Source organism: Phyllobates terribilis, unplaced genomic scaffold (genome assembly GCF_046119375.1).
Source record: "Phyllobates terribilis strain yellow unplaced genomic scaffold, ASM4611937v1 Scaffold_33__1_contigs__length_13283291, whole genome shotgun sequence".
NCBI classification, from domain to species: Eukaryota; Metazoa; Chordata; class Amphibia; order Anura; family Dendrobatidae; genus Phyllobates; species Phyllobates terribilis.
The window spans coordinates 12228149-12238974 of NW_027362793.1; the positions used below are offsets into that span (position 1 = coordinate 12228149).

The following is a 10826-nucleotide window of genomic DNA, read 5'->3' on the forward strand; positions in this document are numbered from 1 at the left end:
TCAAAATAAAACAATATAAAAAAAACACATACACATATTTGGTATCACTGCTTTCAGAATCGCCCAATCTATCAATATAAAATAATAACTAATCCGATAGGTAAACAGCGTAATGTGAAAAAAATTCAAAACGCAAGAAATACGTTTTTTTGGTTGCCGCAACATTGTAATAAAATGCAATAATAGGCAATCAAAACATCGGATCTAACCCAAAATGATATCTATAAAAATGTCAGCTTGGTGCGCAAAAAATAAGCCCTCATCCGGCCCCAGATCCTGAAAAATCGAGACGCTACAGGTCTCGAAAAAATGGCGCCTTTTTTTTTTTTTTTTTAAGCAAACTTGGACTTTTTTTTGCACCACTTAAATAAAAAATAACCTATACACATTTGCTGTCTACGAACTCGTAATGACCTGGTGAATAATAATGGCAGGTCAGTTTTAGCATTCAGTGAATGTGGTAAAAATACAAAACCAAAAGTCAACTGTGGAACTGCACTTTTTTTTGCAATTTCACCGCACTTGGAATTTTTTTCCCGTTTTCCAGTACACGATATGGTAAAACCAGTGAGGTCATTCAAAAATACAACTCGTCCCACAAAAAAGAAGCCCTCACACGGCCATATTGACTGAAAAATAAAAAAGTTATGGCTCTGGGAACAAGGGGAGCAAAAAACGAAAAAAAAAAACGGAAAATGCTCTGGTCATGAAGGGGTTAAGATCCTTTAAAATATGGTAAACAGCATGTCTCATATATCATCAGCAAAAGTAGAAAGGTCTAAATCCTGGGTTAGACACGTTACATGAGGTGTGCTGTTTTACAGATTTGTAAATAATCTTAAAGCGCTGTTTTATTTTTTTATGGCAGTAAAATTGATAATAAGTCAATCCTTACTGTTTTACACTATGAGTTAATGCCTGTTTATCCTATAGAAATTATTTCCTTGGATGCTGTGTATTGTGGAGGAGCTGAAACCGATCCGTGGTGGTTTAAATAGAAACATCTATGTTAAGAGACCCCTGAACCTGACTCTGGTCATGAGTGGTTACCTTATATTTTGAGTTATATCATTATTGTGTACCTGTTGTATAAGAGACTATTTGTAATGAGTGTAATTTTGCACTTTCTAGGTATATTGAATTGTTTATCCTCCGTGTACTTTGATTTTTTGCGTTTGTCGCAACCAATAGTTCCATTATGGTAACAGAAACAAGTCAAGAGGCTGAAAAGAAAGAAAGTGGTGTCAACAATATATCTACAGAAAATGTAAGATGTATATAAAGAAATGTTCTACAGCTTTCTAACTTACTTTTTGTTTAATTTTCTCTCTGTTTTTAAGAAAACCAATTCCACAAACTAACCCCATCAATACAGATTGTACATTGGAATTCTGTAGACTGTATATGATTGGGTTTAACATGGGGATGACAGCTGTAAATACTGTATTACCGACTAACTCCAGAAGGTCAGAATTGGATGGTATCGCATACCCAAGTAAGCCTGTTCCATAGTAAATAGTCATGACGGTGACATGGGATGAGCAGGTGGAGAAGGCTTTTTTTTGGCTTTCTTTTGATTTCATTTTGAAGATGACGGAGAAAATGTTAACATAAGAAACAACAGTGCACACAAAGGGAAAAACCGCCAAGATCAACATTTCTATGCTTACTATTACAAACAACATTATCGTGCCCGTACAGTTGGTCTTTGTTAGTGCTTTAGGATGACAGAAGAACTGGTGGATGACATTGGAGTGACAGGAGGACATGAAAAATACTGAGCTGACAAGAATGAAAGAGTTTAGGAAAGCAGCTGCCCAAATGCCAATAGTTATCAGGATGCAATTTCTCTGACTCAAGATCTGATGATAATGTAACGGGAGGCAGATAGCAACATATCGGTCATAAGCCATAATGAAGAGGAGAATACTCTCTGCATTCGCCACAACTGTGAAAAAGTACAACTGAGCGTAACATTTTGAGAAGGAAATAATATGATTCCCGGACAACAATATGTGCAATAATTTAGGAATTGTGACTGATGTATAAAATATGTCTACAATGGATAAATTACTAATAAAGAGATACAATGGTTTATGTAATTGAACTTCCAGACATATGACTGTGATAATGGAATAATTGACGAGTACTCCGACCAAATATATCAAGAAAAAGATGATGAAAATGAGCAAATTACTCTTTGTATCTCCAGAAAAAGGCAAAATGTAAAAATATTTAAAATAAGTTTCATTTTTCATTAGTATTTTTTTTCTTAGAAAGAAAAAAAACACAAATTAATATTAGAAATTGCACACATAATATATCAAACATCAAAAAATTAGAAAGAAAAAAAAGAAAAGGAAAGAAAAAAGTAAGAAAGTATTACCTAATTTAGGTAATCAACTGGTGGTTATCTCTGGTAATCCAGTGCTTATTTCTGGCAAGAAAGTCATCATCTTCTTTGCTTGAAAGTTTATTAACTTATCTCCCGTTTCAGGGCTCATTTATATTGGGCTTCTAACTATATTGTATGTGTTTTCTGTTCTATGTATAACAAGACTGGTGTATTCATTTCACTGTATGTTTTGCTGAAAATATATTTATGTTTTTAGATTTCTCTTTTAAATTAGATCCTATTCACTTTAGATAAATGGTCTTTGTAGAAAAAAAATAAAAATAAATTGCTCAGGAACCACTAAAACCAATAGAACACCCACTAATTATAGATTAGAATTTATAATAATTAAAAAAAGTCCAAATGTTTCTAAGGTTACCATAACTCAAAACAAATAACTACAGCACATAAATAAATCAATGAATAAAAAAATATCAAGTATAAGTCTTATTACTTGTCCAGCAAGTAAAAATGAATTTACTTTTTAATAAAATGGTATTTTGGCCGATGGATTCTGCAATGAAGGCTATAGTGGTCCCTATTGAAAGTCAATGGGATACATCTTGTGCAAGTGGCATCTGATATTGGAGAGATATTATAGTGCAGATCTGTGCATAGACTAATAAAAATTGTAAATTAAATATTTGACATTTTTAGTTTTTAAATTAAGGATTCTTCAATTTCAAGAGAAAATTATTGTTTTATTAATAGTTACTGAAATTTATAAAATGTTTAACATCATTTTTTCAAAGGAAAATTAAATCATTTTTTTTACTTTTTCAACACATTAGTTCATAGTAAGATGTGGTCACTTGTCTCGTTTAACCATTTGAAAACTGAGAACATTTTGGGACCTCAAACCCACAGCAAAATTTCACCTTTTGGAATCCCACATACTAAAGCTGGAATCACAGGTCATGAATATTCATGTAGTTATTTCAGTGGATTTGAAAGGAGGAGAAGAATTCATCTTTTCTAATACTTTTTTCTCTTTTAGTATCAACTTCTTCAGCTTAGGCTAAAAAAACTACATCAAAAACTTCATATTTGATTTTATCCTAGAGGTCCTTCAGACAAAACATTTAAATGTGATGTTTTCTTGGTATTTTTTGATACATTTGCATGGGAAAAATCACTATTGCTTACTAAGGAGTAGCCCACCCTCCACATATTTAATAATGATGGCTATCCTAAGTATAAATAATTAATTTTGTTGTCATGTAGAACTCTTACAACACATTTGTATCACAGCTAAAAGAAAAATATTAAGAACTGAGAGTCCTCAGTGCTTGTTACCTTTTAATGGCTAACTGAAAAGATGGTAGCAAGTAGCAAGCTTTCGAGACTATTCAGGTCCATTCATCTGGCATAGCTACTGTGCCTGATGAAGAGACTTGACTAATTTCGAAAACTTGTTGCTCTTTACCGTGTTTTCTTTAGCAATTAAAAGGTATCAACCACTGAGGACTCAACTCTTAATATTTTTCAATCTCTTGGCTAGCACTTTACAAAGATGTATTTGTCCTATAGCTAAAAGAATTAATGCAATATATTATAAAAATAAATAACTGAAGCACAAATTCATAGTTTTGACTCTTTTTAGTAAAATATATAATTGCATTTTTTCACACTGAATAACAAAATGAAATACCAAATTTACTTAAAAAATTGTAAATTAAATCTGTTATTTCAACAATTTAGTAAAGCTTAAAGGGTTGAATTTGAGCGTGATTTTCATTTCTCTATTCACTTGGGAAGCTTTCAGCTCATCATTTCTGCACAGGCAGAAAGCAATAAAATAGAATTAAAAGCTCCATTTGTTATGGAAATATTTAACAATATAAATATACAAAACATTACTATTCATCACTTGAATAAGTTTAGGTATTTCTTTTAAGTGTACATTTAATTCAATTCAATTTTCAAAATTGATCGAGACGCTACTGTTGACATGAGAGGATGTGGTGTTTTTATGTTTGATGTCTGAATGTTCAAATATATTAGAAAAAATACAAATAAATTACAAAAATTATTACATAAACCAATAAAGTAAATGCACACAACATACTTATGTTACAATATTCTGCTTTCAAATTTACTAATCCCTGTTTAATATAAATCATTCTTAGCAGATTTTCTTATGTCAGGAATTTACATGTTGACCGGTGTAGTATAAAAATTTATGAAATATAATTTAAAATTAAAATGTCAATATCTGGTCAACTTACCAGTATAGTAACACAGGGCTTGTCCTGATGTAAAATTCTTTAGTGAAGCGAGACGGAGATGTGTAGAAGATTTATACTGTCTTGGGGCAATTATGGCCCGATCATCTTAGATATGTAATTACCCATGAGGAAAAAAAATGATTATGAATAAATCAACAATTTGTGATTCATAAGTCCTGATGCAATGATTTCTTAATTTATTTATTTTAAAAATTTAGTTTTACATATTTGTAGAATTATTAATTTATTACTATTTAGGGCTAAATTATAGCAAGGACATCAGAGGTAAATGCCCTGGAGGCCTGTCCTATTTAGGTCACTCCAACTTCCCAATTTGACCTATTATAAAGTCACTGGCTGGAAACTCACAGATTCTGGTGAATTTGAACAATTTGATGTGTGTGATCTCAAAAAAAATGGCTGCTGCCTTTTTACATGCAGCAGAAGATTTGATCAGACACAGTAGAGTGAAATGGCCTCAGGTTCGACAGAGCAGGCTGCCAAATATTGCTTTGCAGCTAATACAGCACATGGTGTTGCGCATGCACAGACCATCCTGGGCCTTATCAGAACCTACCATGGAAATTTAAGTTCTCATGGTGACAGTAAAAAGATGCGACTATGACCGTTCAGGAGACAATGAGGAGCAGGGGTGTCAAAGAGGTGAGGGGTAAGGTGAGCAAAATATTTTTTAATATTTTTAACCATTTGATAACCTTTTACAGTTCATTTGTTGAATCTATGCAAAAACGAATGACAAAAAAATCCTCATTATGGCAAATGCCAATTTTTGAAAAAATTTGCATAGAATTCAACTCCACTCAGGAATCTCCATTCCAGAGCAGATCATGGCTTCCTATTGTGCTTCTAATATATTCTATTAGATCCACGTCATTAAGACATAGATAGAATTGAATATATTTGCGGTGCTGCCGGTATCCATGACCAGCTCCCTGTCTTGCCTTGTGGTGCCATCTGTGCTACGTCATCAGTTGTATCATTCCAGGAAAGTCGCAAGAAGACTGTATAGAATGGTAGGTGATGTTTAGATGTTTTTATCTAAGAGACAGATGATTGGCTATAGATGTATTTAAGTGGTACAATGGTGGCTTAATTTATTTTCAAGGATCAAAAGGGTGGAAACATATTGTCACATCGATAGCGCGACAGAGTGGGGTCAGACGATCACAGTGTCTGGTGACACATACACCTGCGGTAGTTAGAACAGCTTTACCATCCTATTAGCAGTTCTGGTTTCCTTTGCTCTGGTGCTGCAAGGGTTAAGTTGCTTAGTTGGACTCTTGTAGTTCTCTGTGTTTGGTTACATCAGCTGTTCTGAGTTCGTTACTCCCAGCAAGTATAAGAACCTTCCTCTTGCTTATGACCTTTTCAGCGATAGACACCACTACCTGGTTTGGAGTTGAATGAGAGAGTAAAGTGTTTGAAGGAGGCGGTTGGAGAGTTTTTCATGAGATTTCTGCATGGAGTTGGTTGGCATGTTTATCCTTATCCTAACATAGTAACATAGTAACGTAGGTTGAATAAAGACCTAGGTCCATCAAGTTCAACCTTTCTCCCCCAATTGTGCTCCCCATACCAACACTACACTAACTTACTGGAACTAGGCCTCACAAATGAATTACCATTTTTATTTTTATCATTACTGCACTATTACAATTACAAATAAACCAGTTTATAATTGTTAAATTTTTTTTAGTTTTGTATTACTGTTAATGTATTACTAAAATCCCTGTACCTAAATCTGTTGATCCAGAAAAAGGCAAAAACACCAGGATACATTCAGCCAATTTGCATCACGGGGAAAAATTCTTTCTTGACCTCGAGAAAGGGGATCAGTACAAGAACCCTGGATCAAAAGTATTACTATAGGTGTAACATTTTCTCTAATTTAACTGTAGCCCACAATGTTATGTGTATCAAGGAAATCATCCACCCCTTTTTTGAGCACTGTTATTGACGCGCACCATGGGTCATGGGGTACTCGGTGCCATGCCGGTCAGTGCAGGGGGATGTCACAGTGTCAGTGACCCGGTCCGTGACCCAGGGCGGTCAATAAAAGGGTATTTATAGTTTTTATAGTTTAATGTTCATGACGCCACCTGTGGCATGCGGCTATATGGAGCCGCCGCTGCGGTGCAATTCCCTTGGAGCTGATGGTGACGCAGCAGAGTTGGTTCAGCTCTCCACAGGAAGAGCTAAGCTCCAGGGCGGTGCAGTGATGATTAATGAGGTAGATGTTGGTGCTGTGTAATGCAGGGCTGGTGATGGCGCAGCAATAATTCAAGGACATAGTGGGGTGCAGTCTTCAGGTTTTACTCACAATTGTTGAACTCCAGGCTACCAGGTCCAGGTAACCTCCCACGCCGTCCTGCGTCCACCAAGGAAGGGGTTCAGCAATCCCTCAGGTATTTCAGGAGTACTTAACGGGACCCCATTCTATGTGCCTTCCTCGGTCGTCTTCCTGCGCTGGCTCTCACCCTCTTGCCCTGTGCCTCACAATCAGTGTCACAAGCCGGTAGCCTCATATCTTGTTGGGCGACCTGCAGTCTCCTGGACCCTCTGTGGCCACCTTTTCGGTGACGTAATTGTCGTGGTTGGCAGCTGCACCTTGCAAGTACAGCAGCCTCCGGTTTCTAGCTGAGCCTTTTAGTTCTCCACTAGTTAGGGGCCGGTCCCCTCTGCGGCCAGATCCCTCCACATCCTGGTAGATTCGGCACACGAGTGGCATCCGCACTTCCTGTGCCCCTGGGAACTCCTCACTCCTGGAGCCTTCCCTCTGCTCTCGTCCTCTTCCAGCCTTTCCTCCTGGGCCTCTCAACTCTGGCCCGTTCCTCTCCTCTGAGCAGAGATGCTATAGAGCTCCTGCTCCCTCTACTTCTCCTCAGACTGAACACTCTCTCAAGATGGCTCCCCTTTTTATACACCTTCTGAAGTGCTCCCCTAAACTACTTCCTCCACCCACACCCACTACATGGTTCCACCCTCCAGCCAGGGACCAGGACCAGCAACTGTGCTCTCCCTTAGGAGCAATCTGGCCCTTCCTTCTGAAGTGGAGTGTAATGGATGCAAGTGTGTGGTTCCCAGGTAGTACTCCATCCTTATCTGAGAGTGGGATACCACACCTCTGGATGAGATGCAGTACCTCTGTGGCGACTGAACCCACAGGGATGCCACATACCCCCCTGGTAAAACACAGCTTGTCCGTGGGCTGGAACAGAGTAAAAACAAGGTATTTGAGACATACAAAAATTTTAGAATGCATTCATTTAGAAGAATAATACACAACATTTTCTTCCCTTTATGGGAGGCACATTTCTTGAAAGTTACAGATTACTATATCAGCTTGTTAAGGGAGAGCAATAACCCTTCATGGTTGACCAAGTGAGTGTCAAATTATTATGTTGATTGCAATCCACAGAAAACCAAATGGAAACAATGTTCTGTATTGGGAGGATTCAAAGAATCTCTGATCCCCTTTATTTTGCTTAGCATTTTATATTGTTTTGAGTATTTTAATAGCTTATCAACTCTGCAGCCATACTAAAGTACAATAGGCTAACTAATGTTAGTACAATTATTACGGAAACACAAATATGGTCATATTATCATCGTTAGTTCGAAGCACTATGGAAATTTTACATGGTCAAACCTGGCCTAAACAAGTTAGATAACAGAGTGTCTGACAAAATGTTCTCTTGAGAAAAAGTTAGTGTGAGAGAAGTTACATGGGAAGAGAAAGAAAGAATGTATGTTATGCAAGGAGTGATAATAACATGATTTTAAAGCAAGCAGACAAATGGAGTTGCTCTAGCATGAGTATCAATATGCCCTTTACATTCCCCCCTAAAAATTATGTTATTATCAACAATAGAGGTGCTTTCTCAGGGTCATGTTTTGAGCCTGAGGGACATTGGTCTTCACCAATTAGTGCCCTTGTTACCAATTGGGGCTGTCGCGGCATGTCCTTCCCCCCTTTTTAGTTGATATAATCATAAGCTCAGATCTGAGGTTGGTTGGGGCAAGCGGGTAAAGGTCATTATTCCCTTGTCATCCAGGTCCTCAATGCTGGTTACATGTCCGTGTATAGTACCACTGGATGTCAGTTATCAGCGTCCTCCTTGCTCTCTATTGACTGACAGGTTTTCCTCATGCAAAATGGGATACAATAAAAGACTAGTTTTAGTAAAACATATATTAACAAGCAAGCAACAATATGCAACACTCTTTGGTCAATTCGTTATGTTTGTTATACTCTTCCCTGAGTTTCCTAATGTCTTCCATTTTAGTCTTTAACCGTATGGTAGAGTCAGGGTCAATATAGTGACAACAGGCTGGGCCAATAACCTGACACATCCCTTCTTGAGCTGCTGTCAAATAGTCCAGCAATAAATTATTTTGATTAGTCACTATGATAAGCTGATTATGCACTGCAACAGTAGTATTAATTACTTCCAAAATATTCCAAATCTGGTCATCTAAGTAATCAGTGACTTCCACTAATTTGTCCTACATTTGTGTTACCATAGGGTAGAGGAAGACAGTACTGGCTATCTTATTGGGTATACTCATTTGTACTAAATGAGATCTTCCTGATGGGCGTGGGGTGTTGTCATAAATGGTATGAAGAGGGATGGCTCTCAAATCTAATTTACTATGGGGAATAAGGTAAGTGGCTGGAGTTAGGCGGGCCAATGTACAAGTACCCTCTACTCCGACTGGGAGCCATTTGAACACATTATTCCCACAGACCCAATATGTGGCTGATGGTAAATCCCATAAATCAGAATGCTGTAATACTAATTTATGCACCAAATCAATAAAAACGGTGTTATTTGATAACATACACCATGAAGGCATTTGTCCCAGGGGGCTACAATATCCAACATTTGGATTGCCACATGTTGGATTACTAGGCTTATATTCAGAAAATTCATTACAAAGGATGTTACTAGATATTTTATAACGTGTCATTGGTGCCTTTTATAAACAGATTTGCGTGTGCCCATGAGTGATTATGAATGTATCTTTCCAATAATGATGGTCTGGGACGGACCGCCAGAAAGGGCATACTAGCGGATGAAACTGGTGAGTACAAATCCAACAGTCACTGGTTGTTTTCGAATTGTCTCAATTCTTGTACCAAAATCTGAGGGTGAGTAATGAATAGTGTTGAGCCACCCCTGTAGTGTTCGAGATCGGTTCGGTTCGTCGAACACCCGTATGTTCGCCGAACTATTCGTCGTACTGTTCGTCAAACACCTTCGAACACCGTTAAAACCAATGGCAGGCAAACAAAAACACATATAAACACATAGAAAACACCCTCAAAGGTGTCCAAAAGCTGACAAACTGCTCAGAATACACAACTAACACATGGAAAAGTGACAAGTACATATAGTCATGTGAAAAGAAAAGAGGTGGAGGAGTAAAAGGAGGGGGAGACACAGATATAGCCATGTCATGCCCTTCTAAAACCAAAAAAGTGCGAAGCCGACACGGCCAGTCCGTTCCTGCCCGTTCGACCTCCGTGTCGCCGGGTTTGGGCCAGAGATGTGGTGGACCCTGACGGCCAGCACCCCTCTCCCAATACTGGTGCATGTCCGCTGGTGGGTCGAGCGAGCCCCCCTGCGGTGGAGGCAGGTCTAATCTTTTTAATTTAAATTGTCTCTCTAATTTGAATGAGTACACTTTAAATCCTTTTACAAGGATCTATTGGAGGGCAAGTCTCATGCCAGCAGCCACGTAATTCCAGCTCCAGTAGTGTCCACTAAAGCTGCTGCAGTTAAAAAGCTTTTATAAGGATCAAGCTTGGGGGTCCACCGCAAGGCGTCCTACCGCCAGTCCCAGCCCCTGTGCCTTGGGGTGCCTCCCCGATGCTCTTCACTGAGTTTCCCGGGGGCCTCAACCATTTCCTTTGAAAAAATTAAGTGTCCAAACTACAGGTTGTGTAGCTTGCTTAACAGCTGGGATAATCCGCTGACTAGCAGACACTGCAACTAGGCACAAAGTATTTCCTGGGCTAGATGCAGTTAAAAATTTGTAATTAGATACTCTCGTTGGATGCTGAGAAAGCATTCCATAGAGTCTCCTGGCACGCCTTATATTATTCTCTTAAAAAGCTTGGGGTAGGGGTCTAGGGTACCCTTTTATAGGCAAAATCACGGCCCTGTATCGCAATACGT

General features: G+C 38.1%; 1 protein-coding gene across 1 annotated transcript; it reads right to left on the minus strand.

Moving 5' to 3' along the window:
* Positions 1 to 1301: 1301 nt before the first annotated feature.
* LOC141180607 (olfactory receptor 1f45-like) lies at positions 1302 to 2258 on the minus strand. Its single transcript, XM_073660692.1, has one exon. It carries the CDS (start codon positions 2256 to 2258, stop codon positions 1302 to 1304), a length of 957 nt encoding a protein of 318 aa, XP_073516793.1.
* Positions 2259 to 10826: the final 8568 nt, after the last annotated feature.

Bases quoted from the DNA above. Each gene is read 5' to 3' on its own strand.
- LOC141180607 (XM_073660692.1), bottom strand. From the start codon at position 2,258: ATGAAAAATGAAACTTATTTTAAATATTTTTACATTTTGCCTTTTTCT.